The following is a 22,301-nucleotide window of genomic DNA, read 5'->3' on the forward strand; positions in this document are numbered from 1 at the left end:
CGACCGCGCATCTCTCCAGCGTTGGGTGCGGAGGTAACGAACGGTTTGTGGGCGGTAATTTACCCTCAACACCACAAAAAACCCGAGATTAGCGACGCTGTAATGTTTCTTTTTAGATATATTCACGTATTGGCCTAATCCTGACTTACTGGCTGAAGCAACCTTATTTTGTTAAGTAATAAAATTGAAGAAGGTATTTTAATACAGTAATCAGTGAAAGGCGAATGGTTAGGAAAAAACCCCAAGAAATGAGGCATGGCCTGACCGAGATGCAACATACCAAAAGCCCACAAGCGCGGTGTCACCTCACACGACTGAGGGTGGCGGCCCCGGCCTGCCCTTACCTGTTGAGTGCACAAGGCTTTTGCACTCATCTCGTTACAGATGGGCTTCAAAAAAATCTTATACTTACTACTCACCATATTTCGTAGTTTCTCAAATCAGGGCTAAAACCGGTCAGATTAGTGTAGTTCGTACCACAGTTTGTGTTTGGTTTTGGCCAGATTGTAATTCCTCTGTCAGGTGTGGCTAATGGCAAATAGTGCTTTGGTCTGTGGTAGTCCCATGGTTCATGCAGTGAGCTGCTAACCAGCATTAATTAATGTCCTGCTCATACATGTATTTGCAAACTTATTTGAGGCCACTAATTAGCAAGCGTATGCTGAATGTTCAAGGCTTAGCCCTTAAAGTCCTCTTTTTTTCTGATTTCAGGACTGCTACACTGGCTTTCTGACTTCTTACCAAGCAAAAAACGTGAACTATGGCAAATCAGTGGAGACTGTTCTTGTACTCGAATTTGTATCATGCTCATCAGGAAAAGTACGTATATAATGTAGTTCAATTTTATTTTCTTCCTTTTTCCTGCTTAATAGAAAGAGGAAGAGGCTGTTGTTAAAATATTGCCACCAGTTGACTATGTTTAAGACTTAAAGTATCTTAAGATGGGCTTCCAGCCCTCAGAAATATTTCCATTGCTTTGCAGTCCGTGGATTCCCTTTCAGGCAACGTTACTTCTTTCAGGAAAGTAAATTTCTGCAAGCACTGAACTTGGTTGTAACTTACTTTTGGCACCACAGCAAGAGCCACTTGGTTGCTGTAAACAAGCCTGGCCACACTGTAGAACTGCAGCAGACACTGTTGGCTTGCCAAGTTTTATTTCATGTTAGAAGGTATTTGAAAACCACTACGTTTCTCAATAGTACAACATACAGATTCTCTCATCTTTGTGGGGGTAGGTTCAAAACTGTTGAAACTAGTGCAGCTACTTCAGTTTTCTGCAGGTCAAAGCTGCAGAAAAAACATGAAAAGAAAGATGCAGCAGTATCATCGTGTCCATTTAAGTAAGTTTTATTAAAATGCGGAATGTCTGGAACCATTTCTACAAAGAGCTTTTCTTTCTTTATACTTATTTCTGTGTCAGAGAGACACAGAGTATATTGAATATCAGGGTCCCAGTGCCTTGGACTTTATTTTGGTATATCCAGAACACCCCACATCTGAATACACCACACAGGGAATAGACTTATGATACAGATTAAATCTCAGTGGGCTACAGAGCAAAGCTATGGAAGCTGTATTTGATTGCCATAATGTTTAAAAGAAATGTTTTTGGGAAGATGGTAAGACTAGGATCACATGAAGGGCAAGTTCCGAGTCTGAGATCCAGAATGCATGTTATGGGGAAGAGAAAGCCAGGAGTACAGCTAGTATTTCACTTGAAAATACATGAAAGATGGATGTAATCCATAAAAAATGGGGTATTAAACCAAATACTTTCTTCGTATCAGTTCAACTGCAGTAATACCACCGCATCACAGTCGGAACCCTTACCTTGCCATCTGCAAGTGGGACCTTGAGATGGCCAAGCTGATTTTAGGAGAATAGACTTTCTATAGGATTCTTTCCAACCTGTATTGGTGCCAGTCACCTCCCTAGCATTATTACCTTTTCCTGATTTCCCATGCTGGTTTTGTCTTCCAAGTCCATTCACATCCTTTCCCCATCGTAATACCCAGGACTAACCAATATTTCACATCCCACCCCCATGCTTCATAATTTTTCCAGTTTTCTTTTGCTTTTAAGTTTACTCTTCTGCACAGCCTCCAGCTTGCCTTTATTCATGTCAATAGTTAAGTTCCATGACAAGGACATAAAGATGAGCAGGGGGAACACCTAGACTGGGAGACAGAAGAACAGATTGATGGATATAGAGACTGCAGAGGGGCAGAATCCAACAAGTTAAATGACCCAGAAAAAAGAGGAAGGAGTTTCCTCCTTGCACCACCAAGCCCCACCCTCAAACTTCTCATAACCTAAATAAAACACAGTGAACTCTCCAAAAGGCAAATGTTTATTAGGTACACTGAACTTTAAAAAAAAACTTTTAAAGATTATGCAAGAAATATATTTAAATATAACAGGTGTTATTGCAATTGCGCTACATTACAAAATCACTTTTCTACTGTCAGCACAATCTGAAGACCTTAATGTTATATGCGAGATAACATTACGCTGACTCTGGCACGCAGTAACTGGTCTGCACTTTTTTTGTTCAAATGTCATTTGTGCTGCACCAGGTTGTTCTTGAAGACAAGATCAGCTCTTCACAGAACTATGCCTTTTATGTTTCAGTAAATAAAGGAACTGGCAAGGAATAACATGAACTGCTGCTTTCCTCAGCAAAAAAGGAAAATCAAAACATGGTTTCAGGTGAAGATAAAATCATACAAGTAACAGTTCGGGAGGTAAACTCTCTTTCCATGGCCAAGTAGCTCCTACTAATCTGACTCCAAATTGCTACAGGTGCACCAAAAGGAGAATGATTCATAAGTCCAGCATTTACACAGATGAAATTAGTAATAGTACATTATGTTCAAGTCTCTTGATTTTGCTTATTGCCATGCTGCACCATATTATTGCTTCATATTACATATATTGAACAAGAGGTTCATGACTGACAGGTCGGAGCGTTCAGAAATACCATAGAGGCTATTGACTAAAACAAGAAACTGTACACGTTAAGGACAGGAAGTCAAAGACTAAACTCAAATCCTTTGTCACTGAGGAGTGCTGGAAACAAAAAATAGGAAAAAACAAATACTGATTTCCCTAGATTAAATCTGTCATAGCATTGTAATAATAGAAGCATTCTAGGCATATTCTAAAAAGAGGTTTAACTATTCTAGTTAACGAATGGCAAGATTTATTTCTCTTAGAAGGCCATCAACAGTCTGGACAGTAAGACCGATCCTAATACAGATAACAAACTGGGAGAAGTAATCCAAGCTCTTTTTCACAATAGATAAAAATAGAGGTGAATTCAAGGCACAGGTATTTTCAAAATTAACACACATTATTTTCTTTGGAACTAATAATACAAAGTAAGCCATAATTACATTATCAACATGCTGTACACAGGGGCTTTTATGTGCATTACTTGTAACAGCATTATCAGAAAATGATCACAAAATTATTCACATGCACAGATGTGCACACATAAAAGTATGAGCATAGACTGGAGCACTACAGTAGAAAAAGAGAAATGTTCCTGTAAATAGAGTTCTTAGACAGTAATGGTATCAGGGCTATATACTGAGCAACATGAATTTATGTGTAACATTAGTTATGGAAGACAGCTGATGCAAGGCCAGTGTGCAGAGAACACGTGATTCACACGTCTGGTTTGGGGTTGGTAGGAGGCTGCTTACTGTTTTATGGCAATGCTCATAGCACTGTCACAATCATGATAAACTGACAGCGAGATCCATTTTTATTAATGTCACCTGAAATAATTCAACACTGAGGAAACTTGTGTGCTAGACATATTAAAAAAAAAAAATCACTGCTTGACCCCCAACCAGACAGCAAATTTCTGCTTAAAAATCTCATCTTACCTTGTAGACTCCTTTTCCAAGTATATATTGCTCAGGTTTTTTTAACCAGGCACAACAAACCATTTAATTTGTACTTTCTTGTGTGCATGAGACTACATTCAGATGAAAACATTCATTTTGCCTCACAGAGATCAAGTCTTGGGAGTTTCTTAATGCTTTTGAATTGGCTTTTGCCATCTTCAGCGGTAGGAAAAACACACACATATACTTGCCCAGTTGGGCAATTAGGAAAAATGAACCTTTGGCTTTCTCGAACATTGCCACTAGAAGACCATGACCACATATGTATCTTTATCGCTCCAACTGAGTTCAGTGAGTTGACAAATGTGAAATATTTTTACCACCTGAGTTTCAGCATCTGGAATTGCAAACCTATGAGCATCCAGAATGTCTTGGTTTCAGCAAGCCCAGCCAAACGCACAAACCCCAAATGCACTGCATTTCCTCCTGCCGTGTCTCATGCCCCCCTCCATGAGTTTCTCTCGTTTCTGTCTCTGGAGCTGGACTAAGTTCACAGCTCTGCCTACCTGCTAAAAGTGACGGCTCCAGCACATCACCATGCCTTGGGCAGGAGGGAAACCTGAAGTCACAGGGAGTGGGACTGCTTCTTGTTTTGTCCTTGTAGCTCAAATAAAACAAAAGCAGGATAAATTGAGTAATAATTTAAGATAATGTGGTGAACTCAACTATTTTGAGGAAGAAGCTGGAACAAATCAGTGTCCTTGCTCTCAAGCACAACTGACCAAAGCTTCCTCTGGGCCTCTGTCAAGGTGAACACCTTCTCTTCCTACATCGTCAGCCTTTCTCAAAAATTTGCAGTGTTAAAAGCACCATTTAAAAAGCTTGAGTAAATTATCATAATATTATATAACATAATCTGCATTAAAGATACCTGTGCTTCAGAGAGTAGAAACGAAAGCAATCTTTGATTAGAACTGCATTGGTGCCAATTAAAATAAAAAAATACCAGTACAACTCCAGACCCTTGGTGCTAGAGTGGAAAGCACAGCGTCTAATCCTCAAAATGCATACCAGGCACATAGTATAAAATGAATTATCTGATGGTACAAATGGCAGAGATTCCACAAATTATGCCTACTTAAGCATTACCAAGAAGGGAGCCTACAGGTAAAACTAAACGATTACCAGGCAATGTTACACACTTGATGGCTGTAAAATGAGGGAATGCATGGTATATCTAAAAGCAGGCGGCTATAAGGCTGCACTATAATGCAGTACTGCAGTTATCTATTCAGAACCTTCTTGAAGCCAGGCTGCAAGGAAACATCAACTTTCTTTTCAATTTACATAATCTTGCTAAGAACAGAAGGACATAACTCATGAAGTGGACATCAAAAGGGACAAGGAAAACATTTAGTCTCATTTCTTTTTAAGAGTGAAATACTTCAAAGGTAATTATTTGTTTAGTGGAGTGAAATATTAGACAACTCTTAAAATTTATTTTTTTAGGTGTGACTTTGGAAATACTTGAGCCCTCTTCCCATGTATGGTTAGACTGAAGTTATATCTTTGTGCAGGTGTCTCTACTTTGGAGCTGTCAAACCTATTACTATTCATGATTGAAATCTTTTGATTATACTGGACAACATTCATAATTTTCTCTCCTAGCTGAGACAAAAAAAAAAACCCAAACAACTTGCTGCTCAAGCCCATAAACTGCAAGCAGCTAGATATGCATAACAGTGGGAGTTTAAATACTCAAATTCATCTATACCTAAGTGAAATGCATCAGAGAACAGGGGGCTCAGGACAGCGACTTCCAAATTAATGCATCCTTCTGGAAAAATGGTACATTTTCATTAAACCGAAGTTGAATTGTTCTTTTCTAGCACATCTAAAAATAATTGTTCTAACAGAGCAGGCCGTAAATGCAAATTATTTACAGAGTTAACAAGAAAAAAAAGTCACTGCTTGTTTTAAGGAAATCATTGCACGAATAACTATTTTAGCAATGCTCCACACATGTAACTGTTCAGTATTGAATACAGGTTCTCAAGAATTGTAAGCAGAAGTTTTCTTCTACGTCTACATTTCTGCATTTACTGGTTCATTAAACACTGTCATTTTCAAAATAATAGGTAACAGTACATAAATTGTTAAGAAAAAACAACTAAACTATAAAATGAATCTTCAAAATCATAGGAAGCAGTATCTTGTTATTTACAGAGTAGTGCAGTATTATAAACACAGAATAAAAGATACCTATACATAAATGACATTGTTCTACACCTACAGAATAAAGACTGTTTAAAATTAGTATGACAATCAACATTACGAGTCTTACTACAAACAAGAAGGAAATCAAAGGAAAGAAGAGTATTTTTCAAATTGCATCTCTAATGAAGTGCTCCTATCATTTTTTATATTTTCATTTGCAATGATGGCACAAGTTATATACAGTGTTAGTATATAGTATCAGTTACTGGGCAATTAGCATTGCTATCAACGGACCTTATTCACAGGTACTGAAATTACCTTTTCAAAGTAACACTTGGCAAGCAGACACACAAGAAACTTAGAAAAGGATTAATTTATCTGATTCATTTGTCTTACATTACCGAGGGACTTTCTTTTTAGGGCAACGTGAATGTACATGCTCAGGGACTGACTTCCTAATTACATCACTGATACACAGAGATTTGTATTTCATCAGTATTCTTAACATATACAAAGCAGTGTTTGGTATTTAGCCAGAAACTAAAGTTTGTGTCCTTTCCTGAGGTTACAAGTTAATGCATCATGAAGTGCAGCTCCCAGTGCTCTTTAAAAGTCATGACAATATGTTACTGAAAATTACTCCCAGCTTGGCATAGCTTCACTGAGGGTCAGAATTTCCATCTCATGAAGAAATACTCTGGGAAAACAGATGAAGAAAGTCCAGTGGAACAAAACAACGTTCCAGAGATGGTGTTTGTTTTCACCCTCCTGAGCAAGCACGGAGACCAGAACCCCGAGGCCAGGGCTGTCTCTGCAGGGGCCTTATGGTTTTTTTTTCTGCCCTGGCACTGACCAACTTCCCTACTGGCTGCTGTCCTCAGAATTCCTTTGAAAGGCAGTTCCTGAGGTTTTTGGTGATTAACAGGAAATTGGTACACAGACAATCCTATTCATTTTCCAACTCTCAAGTGCTATTTCAGTTTTTATGAACTTGTGCCTCAACTATACAAGCGTGTATTGGAAATAGAGAGACCCAGTACATAAATCTAGGGAGGACTTAAAAGTGGGTCAAAATACAGGCACTTCCTAGGCTTCAAAATTAGCCAAAACATGTTATGTGAGAATTACGTCATATGGCTACATGGACAGGTCCACAGATATTTTTCTGGTGACAGAAGGGACCTTTCCAGAATTTCTTTATCTGTGGCCAAGCAGCTTATACAGTAGTTTAGCTATGCTAGAGTAAGTGATTGTCTGAAGAAAGGCCAAGAAATACTTGGTGGATAACTCTGCCATCTCTGCAGATGAGATATCTGAAAAGACCAATTCATAAGCTGTAGGGTGCAACCTGAGTCCCTACCTCTATTATCAGGTAATTTATAATGTGATGCAGAAAAGTGGAAGAATCCAGAATTCATCATCCTTTATTCCGTGAATAGTTTAGAGATACTTCGCAGTGAGCAAAGAGCGAACCCAGTAACTTTCAGACTTCAGCCATACTATTCAAAAAGTTAAGAACTGGGATTCAAAATTTGCTTCACAGATGCATGCCTACACTCCACCGGTCACTTGTTTTCCATGTCATGTAACCTTGTACTTCTGATAAACATTTAGCAACACTATGAATAAGGTCCATAGCGTTAAGGTACACAATCGTCACTGCAGTGTGTTGCAATGGCTCACTAAACAACCAGTTTCTCCTTCAGAAAAAAGCATTCCTCAAAGACTCTAATGTTTGTCCTATGTAGCTTGTTTTGTTTGGTTCTGGGGTTGTTTTTTTTGTTTGTTTTTTGTTTTTTAAATTGGGGTTGTTTTGTTTGTTTGTTTTTTGTTTTTTAAATTCCAAACCATGCATGATCTGACATAAAATCTACTTGGTTAAGCCAAGTAATCTGCTTGTAAGAATGCTGTGCATATGAATTATAATTCTATAAGCTTTTTTTAATTGTAGGTAATTATCCTAGATGATTCTTAGGAAAAATACATAGGCAAGTAAATTCCAATTAGCAGAACCTGAAACACCTTGCAGATATCACTTCTTAGGACACAGGCACAAATGCTTGTGAAGGCACTTTCCCCACAAAGCTTCCAAGATTTTAATTACTAATCACACACAGGGCAAACTTTCTGAACACTAGTACAACGTACTATTACTGGTCTTGTATCAGAGCCCATAGCCGATATAACTGAACTCTGGTTACTGGATAGATTTGTAGACTTGTTTTGTAAGTTAAATTAACCCTTTTTCTAAAGGCACAGGATATAGTTTTCATATGACACTTAGGTAGGGAAAGGGCACTTTCCCACTTCAGGAATCTTTAAAAAGCCTGTCTTGCAGCAGACCACTGGATTCATTCATGCCGTCTTCTTTTTTCAAGAAAAAAATTAGAGTTTAAAGCCTTTTTCATTATATCTATGAATCGTCACACAGCCGTGATATGATACTGGCCTGGGCATGGCTGCTACTCCTGTGATAATGCCCGTTGCAGGGTCATAACAAAGAATAGTGTCTGTGGCTTCACCATTTTCTCGTCTTCCACCAAGGATATAGATTTTTCCATTACACACAGACATGCCACAATTCTCCTGTTTCAAAATACACAAAGGAATACATGATTATTTAAAAGACAAGACCTCAATTTCTGCATGTCTACCCCAGTGCAGAAGGACAGCATTGTGCCTACCGTCTGTAAACAGACTGGCCTATACTATTCCCTCCTGAAAGGGCCAATACAGAAAGCACAATAATTGGGGAAAGCAGCAGCACAATCCTACAGAAAAGACTATTTCAGGTCTAAGCCTTCACTACACATAGCTCAGACACGGGATACAATGGAATACAGCTGAACGCTGTACTTACCATTTGAACACCTGAGATAAGGAAAGGAGGAGATAAGGAAAGGAGGAGAAAACAAAGGTTTTCAGAAGAGGGACCACAGTAGGTACTATTAATGCAAAAAATGGGAACAAGGAGAACAACCTTAGAGGAGTAACAGATAATGAAGAGGGATATAAACAGAGAAGAGGAAAAAAACAGTACCATGAAAGTGAGAAAGACAAAGAAAGAGACAGCACTATGTCTTACTTCAAACAAAGAGAGAGGATTTTATTTCTTCCTTAAAAGCAGGCATGGAAAAAATACTCAGTTAAATAGAGAACACATATCAAAACAGAGGAATAGAGGTAAGGCCAGGAAAAAGAAGAACAAGTTTCTGTTAAGGTAGATACTGTAGACTGTGTGATTGATGTTTTAAAAACATAGGGAAAATTAACTGACACACACACTTTACTACCAAGGGGACACATTTTTAAATTCTGCTCAGTGTTCCAGATGTGGAAGTGATACAGCCCTCGCTGCTTAAGTCAGATACAGTGTGAAAAAACCCCACTGTACAGCACAAAGTAAAAACAACCTTCAATATTTTTTGTTACATTGAAAGGCTTTAATCAATTATAAGGAAATTACTATCTTCAGCCTAAATTAAAACATGCAGCAGCACTTGACAGAGATCCATTTCTATACAATTAGAACATTATCCATTATACTGTTACACTGTTCTCGAACAGTAACTGCCCTCAAACAAAAAGACTGGACTGGCTAACAGTGACACCCAGCTGAAAAGCAACTGGTTTAGAAACTTCCTCTTCTGTGAGATTTTGAATTATATAGATGAAGTAGTAAGAATGGAATCAGAGATGCAATTTTAACAGTGTTAAACAAGTGTATACTCATTTCATGCCAAGATACTCATGTAAAAAAATACCTTTCAGATGTCTACGGGCCTTTTAGTGTTAATTACCTGTCTGCTGAATGTATTCTGTACATGCATCCAGTAGTCCTCAGCTGGATCATAGCAGTATATTGCTTTGGTAAGCCCACCAGCAACATAGATCAGATTGTTTAAAGACACAGCCGTAATACATCTTTTTGCAATAGGGATAGTCGCACGGAGCAACCAAGAATTAGTATCGGGATCGTAAGACTGAACCTGAAAAAAAAAAAAAATACATGCATTTCAGATTAAAAGCCTACCTGAAATAACCTGGCACACCCACACAGGTTATACAAGGAGAGCCAAAGAAGCAGTACCTGGTGGGCAATATCTCACCAAGAAAATTAAGTCAATATAAATATAGGTCCATATATCAATAAAGTCTATATATGCACTATATTCAACATTATTTTCCTAACACTCAGGTTTAAGAATTCACAGAACTTGTAAAGCCAATGACAGCATCCATGAGAAAGACCACAGTAACAGTATATTATTGAGTTAATGTTTTCTACTCTGTATCTTTGTATAATAATAATTCCATACTCCATTCAGCAAAACAGTTAAAACAGATCTCTGTATCATTTGTTTTTAAACCAGCAATACTGTTTACCACGGATAGAAAATGCAATCAAACACAATTAACTGACCTTGTCAGAACACGTGTTGTCATCAGGACCACCCCCGATCACAAACAGTTTGCCAACACAGCTGGTGACTGCTGGAGAGCTCACAGCTTCTTTAAGGGGAGCCACCTCTGTCCATCGATTGGAAAACGAATCGTAACACTCCACACTGCTGAGGCGGTTTTGCCCATCATATCCTCCAACAACATATACCTATGCAAAGTGGTAAAAACGATCAGTTTCATTTTTAGAGTAGTTATTACATTTAAATATGAAATTAAATTAAAGCTGCAAGAATCCTAATTTGCTAGGTTTGTGAAGGGATACTTTCCTCAAATTTTCCAAAAATTTCCAAAAATTTTTGATTTTTACATAGGAGAAGAATATGGTCTTAAAATAATAGGTAAAGACTCTCTGGAGAGTTCGATTCAGTCACACGTGGAATGATGCTGCAAACACACGTCTAAAGCATAGTATTATTAATACTGAGATAGAAACTTCCTATTTGAATGTCATTTGTTAAAAAAGGCACTTCTCTGCATTTCTCTTTTTAGATTACATTCAGCAACAGCAAAAGTCCATCTGAATTTACCTTTGCTTTTTATGTGTTTTACTTTTTTCCTACTTGCTTACAAAAATATTTCTTCCTTTCAGTTTGTAAACTTTTCTTTACTTTCCTGTTGCTTCTCTCATATTTAAGAAAGAAGCAGAACTCATTATTATTTGTGTCTACCTTCTTCCCACTGTTTGCTCCAGCTGCAAGTCTCATCTCCAAGAAGTTACTCACTCTAAGGGACACCACCATGCACATCTTCCCTAACTTTCATTAGTGGAATTCTCACAGGCAGTTGATCCCAACTACTGTTTTTATGTTACGGCATATATGCCTCCAAAGTACAGCGAAACCTCCTATTTCCCCACAGCATATATTTGGTTAATTTCAATATAAAACATTAAATAAAAGAGCACAGAGCTGACATTCAGAGCAGTACCAGTTTCTGTTAATAACTGCATAAACTGTTAAACTTTTGACAGCACTTGTGAAGCACAGGTAAATCCCAATGCTTCTTTGCCTCCCAAAAAACTGCTTCTTGGGGATAAGACATTTCAATGACAATACCTCCCCCCCCCAAAAAAAAAAAACAACAAAAAACTGAGGGGTAACATGATTTTCACATCCACGAATAGTGTCTAACTAATGAAGAGCCTAGCAGTTTAAAATATTCTTTTATTTGAAAATATGTATTTTTAAAATATTTGATAGGAAATAATACTAAATACGTACGTATGTTTCTCCACTGTTTTCTTATACACAGCAAACATCCCCACTATAAAAAAATTACAAATATACTTCTCTTACTTTACCAAGAAGAACAGCCATTTTATGACGCCATCTGCCTTTATTTAAGGAGGCAACTCTGATCCAAATGTTAAGTTGAGAGTTATAAATCCAAACATCCCGGCTATTGATTCTTCCACCTTTAAAAACAAAAATATGCCAATTTGAATAAATTCATTATTGAATGAGAAATGTTAACTATTAACATGCCTCTCTACAGTGGGCAATGAAAACTTTATATCCTTCTAAGGTGAAATAAAGATCTATCTATATTTATACGTTAGACTGAAAAAGTCAGTTTCAGTAGATTTCAAACATGAAAACATACAGTAAGTTATTTTACTTACGAGTGCCTTTCCCAGTAACATGCTGAGACCACATGAGATTATTTCTTGAGATTGCAATGCATTTTAATGGCTTTTGCCCATGCTCTTCTGATTTCCTTTAGTGTCACTACCTGGATGAGACACTCAAAATCTTAACCGTTTATGTGCCTCATGGCACATCCCTAACACTAGCTGTTTCCCCTCTTTGGTTCGTGCATACATCATTGTTTTACATTTTGTTCAAATGACGCAGGTACTCCAAATCTGAGGAGACAGTTTCTTTGGTTCAACTAACACATGGGGCTTGGCGTCTAAACCATTGTCTGTACCCTATAATTTACCCTTGCTAAAAGACTGAATGAGAGGTGTTTAAAAACCTATAGCTATTGCTCATATCGCTGTAAAAGGCTGGTATAAACGGATCCCCAACTCGGGTGCTAAAAGGAATTTGTTTCCATTTTACATTCCCACAATGAGAAGAAGCTTTAACTGTTTTTCTTTTGGAGTCTAGGCAGCCATACAATAGAAACGAGTCACCAGCAACGTACCAGTGCTGCGGTGCTCCTAGGCAACTGGTGTTTTTAACCAGCACACAGCACGTTTTGTAGCAGAGAAAATGCTGCTGGGAAAAGACTGCTTGGGATTTTTTGCTTGTGATTTTTCCAACTGTTGCTGCAAACAGGCCACTATTGTATTTTAAAGCAGTGTACTTAACGAGCATAAGCTAGTCTCTTTAAATACAATGGATATCCTGGAATCAGCTGTAAAAAAACCTGCTGATTAATACCAAACAAAAATCCCAGAAAACACTTTTGTCTACAATAAGATTGGTTTGGGGCTGATGTTTACCATTTACATCAGAAAGTTACTTTCAGTTGAGCTTCCGGAAGTTGACAGTACAAAGATCTGTCACACTACTTTAAAAAAACAAGCAAACAAACAAAAACAAAAACCCCCAAAACCAACAAAGAAAAGAAGGAAGTCTTAAATTTTTTAGGATTATTCACCTGAAACAAGAATATCATTCCGTAGAGCACACACTGCATACTCAGACTTTGTAAACTCTGGAAGTTTAGCCAGTGACTTCCACTCTCCTGTTACAGGATCGTAGCACTCAGTATATGGCAAATTAAACCCTCCAACTCGTTCACAGCCTCCAACAACAACTATCACCTCAGAATAACCAGTTGATCTAAAAAAGTGAACACAGAAAACTAAGGTGTAGAAGATAATTAGTACATGGAGGACAAACAACATTGTCTTCAACACTGTGTGAGAATTGGAAAATTTACTATTTAGCATTAACTTCTACAGCAAAGAAAAAAGAAAAAAGAAAAAAGAATCATTTAGCAAACAGTTAGAGGTTTTCACTGTTTCCAGCTCTCTCATTACATAGCAGGTTACCACACCAACAGGTGTTCTGTGTAAGTGGAGTTGCACTGCACAACATTCTATATAAAAAAAAATCAAATAATTAAAAAATACAGAAAGCCCTTACTCTAAGAGTTGCACTCACAACATTCTATATAAAAAAAAATCAAATAATTAAAAAATACAGAAAGCCCTACTCTAATAATATTTTTCCTTTGACTGTGTATGTAGAGATATCAGAAACAGAGTTCAAGTTAGGCTTGAGACAATGAGTCATAGTATTTTACAGTGCTTAAATATTCAAAAAGTTTAAAATGTTTTAGGTTATTTCCTGTGAAAAAAAGCTGAAGGCATATAGTCCCCAAAATAAGGGAAAAGAAAGAAACCTTAGAGCCAATGCACAGCTGAAAAAGTGAAAAAACTGTAGTGATAGAAGGAAATATTAAGGAATGCTGAAATAAAAATTCAAGCCTAAAACAAAAACTAGAACTGTGTGAAAAAATTAAGCATTAGACAGTCTGCAATGTACACAAATAAGCCTTCAAATTCTATTCCTGACTCTTATTCTCCTTCTAGTAACCTGATGCTTCTGCGTTATACAAATCCTGTATTCACAGCAATAACAAAACTCGTTATATGTTAATCCACATTTGAATGTAGAGAATCAACCAACCATCTTCAACATGCAAATCAAACTACGACCAACTTTTATTCCTTCTCTCAAATGTATAATTTCTTGTAAGCATTTGTCAAAATCCTTTCTTTCCAGGGCATTTTTAGGTTAAAGGATTTTGCACTGATACAGTTATTTCAAGGAGTGCTGTCTATTCATCAAGTAAGACTGAATACAAGATCAATTTTATTTTTAGTAAGCCTTTTTGCTCCGTTGTGATTTAACTTCGATCCTGGTATGAACAGGCATCTCATTCATACCATTGCTGCGTGCTGCAGTCCTCTCTCAAAAAAAAAAAAAATTGCCTTATGACTGCATTTGAAATACAAGTTGCATGATCTGTCCCCAAATTTCTGAACATGTGAACTTACGCATATATTAACTTATAAATCCCGATGAGATTTTCCCCATTTGAAACATCAGGAATAAAACTAGTTAGCCCTTCTATCTCCTTGTCACCGCACACCACAATTTAAATATACGATATATCTTTCTACTCAGAATATTTTGAACAGGCAATGCTAAATGATAATGTACTATAAGATTATATATATGAAGATATGCATCTGAAGAAACATACTTACACACCTGAACTAGTCAGAAGAAACACTCTCTTCAGCTGCTCAGCTTTGAGGTGATGCTTGTTCCTGGTTTCTATGCATTTACTGTTACTGTTTTTTGCTTTTTTGAGGAACAACTCTGAAAAGAATCTCTCAAAGGGTAAGAGAGGGGAAGTTCCTGTGCCAGCAAAGCATTACCCAGAAAGAGAATTTCCTTAAAAGCAAGAAACTCATCTAATAATTTGCCTTAGAAGCAAGCCCAAATACATCAACTAACTGGTATGTACAAAAGAGGTTTGTCTGTTGATTACTTTCTAGATTAGAATCAAGATCTCCACTTAACTGAAAAGCTTACTGCACCAGATTATCAATCTTTACTTTAAAACTAAATGAACCAAAAATCTTTGATCGGAGAGAGCTCTTTATGAATTGCTGTGATGGAGTTTTGCTCTTTAAAGGAAATCTTAATTTAGTACAGTATTTCAAATCCACAGAAAAAAAAAAATTTTCCCAACATTTTAGCACCTATATGGCCACATATCCTTTCTTCAGTTAGGAAACATTTTCTTGAAGGAATCTTGCACTGTAGAGTTTTTAAGGTTAGTTCCAAAAGATTTTTTTGCAAATGATGGAGGGCACATCAGTTTAAGAGAAAAATAAAATAAATGTGGGGAGTACACAAAAGGAACATACAAAGGCTAATTCCAGAAAAGAACTAAGGATATATTTGAATGGAGATTAGAAAAAGCTGTGATCTCAATCAGTGGTACAGAAAGTCCTCCTTGTAGCCCTCAGAAGAAAGGGTGTGAGCAGAATAACAGAGGTGAGCTAAAAAAATGCACTAGAGATTCCAGAAGACACTCTCTTATCAGGAAAAGGTACACAAAATAGAAAAGGGGGAGCGGAAGACAACTGACAGAGTATCATATAATCCCGTGCATTCCCAAGAGCAGGTTTCCAAGGGGTCCTGAGTTACACGCAGACCTCTAGACAAGGTGAGAATGCTAACCAGCACAGCGTCAGCTGGACAGAAGAACTTTCACTAGTTCAAACAGATTAAATTCAAAAACATTTTAAGTTTGGGAGACAAATTATCAGGATTCTGGTAAATCACTTTTTTTTCCCCCCTGTTAATTTACTTTTGGGTAGCAAATGGGTAACAGACAGAAATGTAAAGTGAAATAAAACCTCATCTCCTTGGGGGACTGCATTAAAGCTTTCTAAAGGCAACCAAAAAGGATGTGTTAAATGTATAAATATAATAACAATATATGAGTGTCCTCTTTAATTAGTTAGAAGTTATCAGACAGCTTAACAGGAACTCTGTGACTGAAGAATTCACAGGTATATGAAAATCTGAAGATAATTCAAAGTTTGCAGTAGGAAGAGCCTGTTTTGTTTTGTATATGGAAATGTATTATTGCTCACTGCTTGATCTCAGCCTGGAGATTTGCTGTGGAACACAACCAGCAGGGGACAAGACAGACTTAAAAGGAACATGAGAGGCAACCTCAAGATGTCACTATGTCATTGCAAGTACATAACTGAAAAGCTCTTTCAAAAAGACCTTCTGCATGTGTCAACGATGCCTAGGGGCATACAACACAAAGAGCAAGCAAGCAACCTTTACACCATATTTTAAACTTTTATTTACTTCAGGTAACTCTTCACTGGCTTCAAAAAGAAAAAAAAAAAAATCAACTGCGAATTGCAATCCCCACTGTTCTTTTAGAAAAAAAACGGATAGGTACATACATACCCATACAAGGAATCACAATTAATTTCCAGAAGTTTCAGTAAAAACACTGGCAGGGAATTTCTGATCCTGCAGCCTGTCTCCTTTTAGAAACAGTTTATATAAAGAAATTGGAGGAAGGCAAGAAAGAAGGAAGAGAGCTCTCCAGTGTCCTCTGCTCTCCACCCCCCCCAGAAATGCCCAGAAAAGGTGTAATGAAAACATGGGGGAAGGGGGACCTGGTAACTGTTTTAAAACACAATCTCTTTTTGCTATAGGCAACAGAAACAAACAAGCAACAGGAACAAATGACAAAGAACTATCCCATGAATGTAATATAGAAAAGGGAAAAAAATTCCTACTGGGAGGCTAGCCAGTTTTTCTCTTTGTAAATTACTTCTCTTGTTCCTGCCTACTCGAATTCACAGTGCAGTTTAATAAGCTCAGCAGTAAAACCAACAAAACCCCAAACCAACCCACTCCCCCAACCTCAGAAATCACCTGTATTAGGCATGGTACTTCATTTACAAACTGCAATGCTACACTGAGGCTATTCAGATTCTCAGGTACATACACACTATGCACTTTGACAAAACTGCTAAGTCTGAGGGTATTTGCTTTCTTTATCAAATTGAGTAATAAACATACAACAAACACCACACCAAATACCACAAGATACAGTCCCCCCCTCCTCCCCAACTCACTCATGAAACAAGGTTGTCCTTGGCCTGAATTCCATGGTCCCTCCCTTGGGCCCAGACTCAGGGTACGAAATGCCTCAGAAACTATCGTTGCACCAGTTTCCAAACTGCCATGAACCAAAGGTTTCCAAAGACCCTCCATGGCAGCGTACAGCTTAGAAAACCTGGCAGCAGGGCTACAAGGAGTTTAAGAAGAATTTCTTCTCTCACAGCAGGACTGAAGACTGGAAAGCCACTAATGGGACATATGCTGGCCAAATATTCCACCCCCCCTGCCCCAAGCAAGCCTTTAACACATGCCAAAAAAAAAAAGAGGCTCCCTGCACAGTCACTGTACAGCAACCACATATGACTAAGAGTAAACAAAGAGGAGTAACTCCTAACACAATCTGTTTGTCTAGACCAGATCATTGCATCACTTCAATTTAACATGATTTTAAAACTCCAGCTTAAATCAGCTGGAGTTAACAATAAACTATCATGTCAACTATCATGTGGAGGTAAGGCTCTTACCGGGAAAATATTTTCAGGGAAAAAGAAAGAAATATAACCACCATTGCCCATAAATGCCACTAATGGACTTTTCCTCATTTCTTCTTGCAACTTCAGTCACCTGTTTGTGTAACACATTATTAAGTAGCAGCAATTCTGAATTATTAAAGCGTCACAGAGTAAGCATGAAATACTTCAGGAACTGTTTCATAATTCTTTAAAAATGCAAAATTTTGTTTCTTTACAGTTAAGAACCTGTTGTTCTGCTGTCTATTTTCTATTACAATTCCGTGTACTACTCCATCTGTGAAGTATTTGTGATGTAGCAGGTGAATGCTCCGAATATATATCCCCATCCACATCCTTTATAGTGTGCCGTACACTTACATGACTTTGTTATAAAAAGAAAGAAGGTTGGGAAACGGAATGGTTTACCTGCTATAGCACAGTACATTCTTTTCAAGACACTGCTACTGTGTGAAATAACTTAAGATCTCACCTAGCAAACATTAACCTTTAGAAAGTGTTTTACTTGCAAGGTAATATAACGTCACTTACCTGAACAGTTGTTTATTTGATAACAATGAAGTGATCTGTGCAAAAAGACTCACTTACGTACATTTTCAAGACGTGAGCGTCACATGTTGTGGGGAAGTACAGAAGTGTAACTGTAGTGGCTCCAGAATGCAAAATAAAATAATCTGCAAGTGATTTTTTCCTGGGCACGTGTATATCAAACATCTGTACATCAAGCCACGCCATTCTCCTACAGAAATAAGGGGGGGGGGGGAGGAGATTCCTCACCTGCGTGGCCTAGTTCTGGGAGACATCATCTCATTTCCAAGGATATGGTATCGCCTGGCTTCATGCAGCAGCTGATAGCACTCTGGGGAATTCTGAATCAGCTGGTCCACTTCCACAGTCTGAACAAAGTAGTTTGGGTGTAACAACGGGAGCCTGACATGCGTCAGAAGTTCATGTAACACTGGTCTTCGCAACTCAACTGCCCGGTACACCCAGCGCATGACAGCTTCAAACACCATCTCTTCCTTACTGATCACTAGCTCATCACTGCAAATGTAATCAATAAGCTCATCCTTCCCCAGTTCGAGGAATTCTTCATGCTGGGACACATCCTCAAATGTCTGCAGCGCAAAATTCCTGCACTTGGTGAACAGTGTCTTGAGCGAGTGTGTATCTGCAAAGCGCTGGATTCCCAGGCAATTGCAAGGATCCAGCTGTTCTTCCAGGAACTTGGCACAGGCGTCACGCAAAACACTAATCTGAAAGAGACTTGATGTTTCAAAGAGATACTGCACATTCTCTGTAGTGATTTTCACCTTGCCAGTGTATACATACTGTAAAAAGCAATCCATAGCTTCAGCAAAAATGCCATTGATCTCCACTAACATCTCTCTGCTTTCTCTATGATCATTGCAAAACATAGCTCTGAAGTAGCTGCTGCAGGCTGATAGAACCGCTCGATGGCAGGGAAACTCCCTTCCTTCCACACAGATAATAACATCTGTGAACAACCGGCTGTCTCGAAATTCATTGAAGATCTGGAGAATGCTTTCAGCATGGGATGATCCCGAGGAGAAGTCAAAAAACTCAGGGCCTGACAACGATTTTGGGTCCATTTCAAAAACTTTCCGCTTGGTTGCAGGGGAATCTCGTATCCCACTATCCTCTCTATTCAGTCTGCGTCCCAATATTAGTACCATTGTTACATCAGTTGGCTATAGAGTCATTGAGAAAAGTCTGCAGAGTTTCTCCTTCGCAGTGCTACGGTCTGAAAAATTAAAACACTTCAGTATTCAGTCTGGTATATTCTTAATTTTATTACATTATACTTGTTTCGTTACTCTAAGAATTGGTACAATTTTTGACCTTTACTAGAGGTGACACAGTGTTACAGGGCAAAGTACCGTGCACCTTGCGCAGGGCAATGCAGCATTATCTGCTACATGTTAAATACAAAATACACCCATAGAACAAGTGTCATGGATGGCAAGTTCTGAATGTCCCAGCACCACTGGCATTGCATTAGTTTTCACGATAAAAAAACCTGAGATCTTGGCTCCAGCAAGTCACCTGACAGAAGCCAAAGATTTCCTGGATAAAGACCCAGAGCTTAGGCTTTTCTCATTTTTCAGTGTAATCCTCATTTCAGCTGGAACCTCCAAGTACTACTATAACAGCACTAATCGAAAAGGGAAGAAAAAGAAAGACCAAAATTTTCAAAATAAAAATTCAGTTGAGAAATCAGTCCATTTTCATTATAAAATCTATCATAATGTAATCTTAAGTCTTATAATACTAGTGTTTAATAACATTCAGTTATCTCAATGAATAACCTTGACCATAAGTTTTTACCTGTTCGTTCCTAGCATCTAAAAATTAGTTCACTGATAATCTAAGATTCAATTAAAAATTAATGTAAACTGCTAGCACACAAAACAGAAAGAAAGAATTACATTTGTTCGTGTAAAACTACTGAAAATAAGAACCAAGGGCAGCTTTACTGAGGACAGGGAGATTTTCTATTTTCCAAAGTACTACTAGAAAAAAAAATTATTAGCAAAACTTTTTGCTCAAACACTTCCCAGTTTCAAATACATAGTGTACAACGTTCCCTCCAACATGCAAACACACACTCACATCATCAGAGCACTGAAGTTGCAAAAAATCAAGTACTCAAATATTAGCATATGCCAATATTAAAGTTTGTAGGTGAAGAAAATGCAGCTGATTTTGCAGATAGTGTGTATTAGAGGTAATGTGATCAACCAATCCAGCAGCAATAGGGCTTTTTGCCACTCCTGAGCTTTAAAATGAACTGGATGAATGTCCACCAAAATATACCGAGGCAGCAAGAGGCTGGGCAAAATGCCCTCTTGGGCCTGACATAGGTATCATTCCGAATGCTTGTGATATTTATTTGTATGTCTAGAAGGACATGCACTGAATTGTTTTAAAGTTTATGGAAATTTTTTTCATGCTTCCAAGAGGTTATATTCGGTTTCCCTCATTCCCCACTTACACAGTCAGTAAACATCAGCTCCTCGCAGCAATTTCATTTCCTGACGTGCTAGCATCTTTAGAGCTGCGATTACCCAATCCAAGTCTGGCTACATCATTGCTTAATATAGAACACAATGAACATGCTTTTTTTAAACAGGCTTTTTACACAGCACCTTTAAAAGGCACCATCTTAACAAAGAGCAAGAAAAGAATGCGTGTTGTACATTTACTCATTGAGAAAAGAGGTTTTAAAACTATCATTTTCCATATAAATTCTTTTACACCTATCTACAAGGTAGATTCTTGGTATGGCTCATTTACCCTACAAAATATTTAATTTTAATTTGAATTAAAATAAGATCAGTTGTCACTTTGATACCTGAAAAACACTGTTGCAATGAGCCTATCTAATAACTGATTGCTTCAGAGAGATTTTAACGAGGCATAAATGGACAGTCTAATCTGCAGCTGATATTCTATCCAATGTATTTCACAACCATTTTACCCTGTAATGATGCAGGCCGCATAAAAACCAAAACCAACAGCAACAACCACCACCACCTCACCAGCTCTGTTGCTAACACCCTAATCCTTACATTGAACGTTATCTGCAATTAATTCCATACTACTCAGCATGAGAAAGTAGGCAGAAATGAAGCATCAGCAGTAGAAAAGGGAAATGTAACACTGAAAATATAAATATAAACCCTAAAGGCTTGATTCCGGTGTCACAGACTTAAATCAGAATAATTTCACTAAAGCTCATGGAGCTTTTCCAAAGCAACGCTAGCCTGAAATCAGAAACAAGACACTGACATATTGCATGAAAGGGCAAAACACTGCAACTGTGTAAAAAAAGCTTTAAGATTTAATCTTTCTCATTATGTGAGAAGTTAAGACTTAAGAAGACACTATATTATACAAGCACTAAAAAATGGAAATACGGGCTCTGCGTTAAGACTGCTCACTGAAGGAAGCAATGTCTTCTTTATGCTTGGAACAACACAAAATTAGTCATCAGCAAATGATTTTTTTTTTTAATGTCTCGATGCTTTAAAGAAATGGGAGACTAAAAAAAAAATCCATAGAGTAAAAACTAATCAAGGGGATAAATACTGCAAATTCACAAATAAGAGAATGGAAAGGAAAAAGAATTACACTCCATCTCCATTGCAGAAATTACTGCATTTGAATATACCATGCTTCAATTTCTATGCAGTTAATTACTTCTGTAGGTTTGCTTAAGCAAAGTAATTTTATAATTACAGGCCAATGGCAACCTGGCCTGTATCAGCAATAGTGTGGCCAGCAGGAGTAGGGAAGTGATCATGCCCCTGTACTCAGCACTGGTGAGGCCACATCTAGAATACTGTGTTCAGTTTTGAGCCCCGCACTACAAGAAGGATGTCGAGGTGCTGGAGCGTGTCCAGAGAAGGGCAACGAAGCTGGTGAAGGGTCTGGAGAACAAGTCTTATTAGGAGCGGCTGAGGGAACCGGGGTTGTTTAGCCTGGAGAAGAGGAGGCTCAGGGGAGACCTTACAACGCTCTACAACTACCTGAGAGGAGGTTGTAGCGAGGTGGGTGTCGGTCTCTTCTCCCAAGTAACTAGC

At 37.9% G+C, this 22,301-nt stretch overlaps 1 protein-coding gene across 3 annotated transcripts in view; it reads right to left on the reverse strand.

Moving 5' to 3' along the window:
- Window positions 1-2,334: 2,334 nt before the first annotated feature.
- KLHL24 (kelch like family member 24) overlaps window positions 2,335-22,301 on the reverse strand; it is an 82,033-nt gene continuing 62,066 nt past the window's right edge. For all 3 annotated transcript variants that reach the window (XM_009284279.2, XM_009284278.2, XM_009284277.2), the window contains 6 exons: window positions 18,472-19,459; window positions 13,143-13,327; window positions 11,831-11,949; window positions 10,495-10,683; window positions 9,872-10,060; window positions 2,335-8,657 (listed from right to left, as the gene is read on the reverse strand). In XM_009284279.2, coding sequence (XP_009282554.1) covers window positions 8,457-8,657; window positions 9,872-10,060; window positions 10,495-10,683; window positions 11,831-11,949; window positions 13,143-13,327; window positions 18,472-19,391 — 1,803 coding nt within the window. In that variant the 5' untranslated portion in view covers window positions 19,392-19,459 and the 3' untranslated portion in view covers window positions 2,335-8,456. The remainder of the gene's footprint in view (window positions 8,658-9,871; window positions 10,061-10,494; window positions 10,684-11,830; window positions 11,950-13,142; window positions 13,328-18,471; window positions 19,460-22,301) is intronic.

The sequence above is a fragment of the Aptenodytes forsteri genome, unplaced genomic scaffold (assembly GCF_000699145.1).
Source record: "Aptenodytes forsteri isolate BGI_AS27 unplaced genomic scaffold, ASM69914v1 Scaffold278, whole genome shotgun sequence".
In the NCBI taxonomy this organism is placed as follows: Eukaryota; Metazoa; Chordata; class Aves; order Sphenisciformes; family Spheniscidae; genus Aptenodytes; species Aptenodytes forsteri.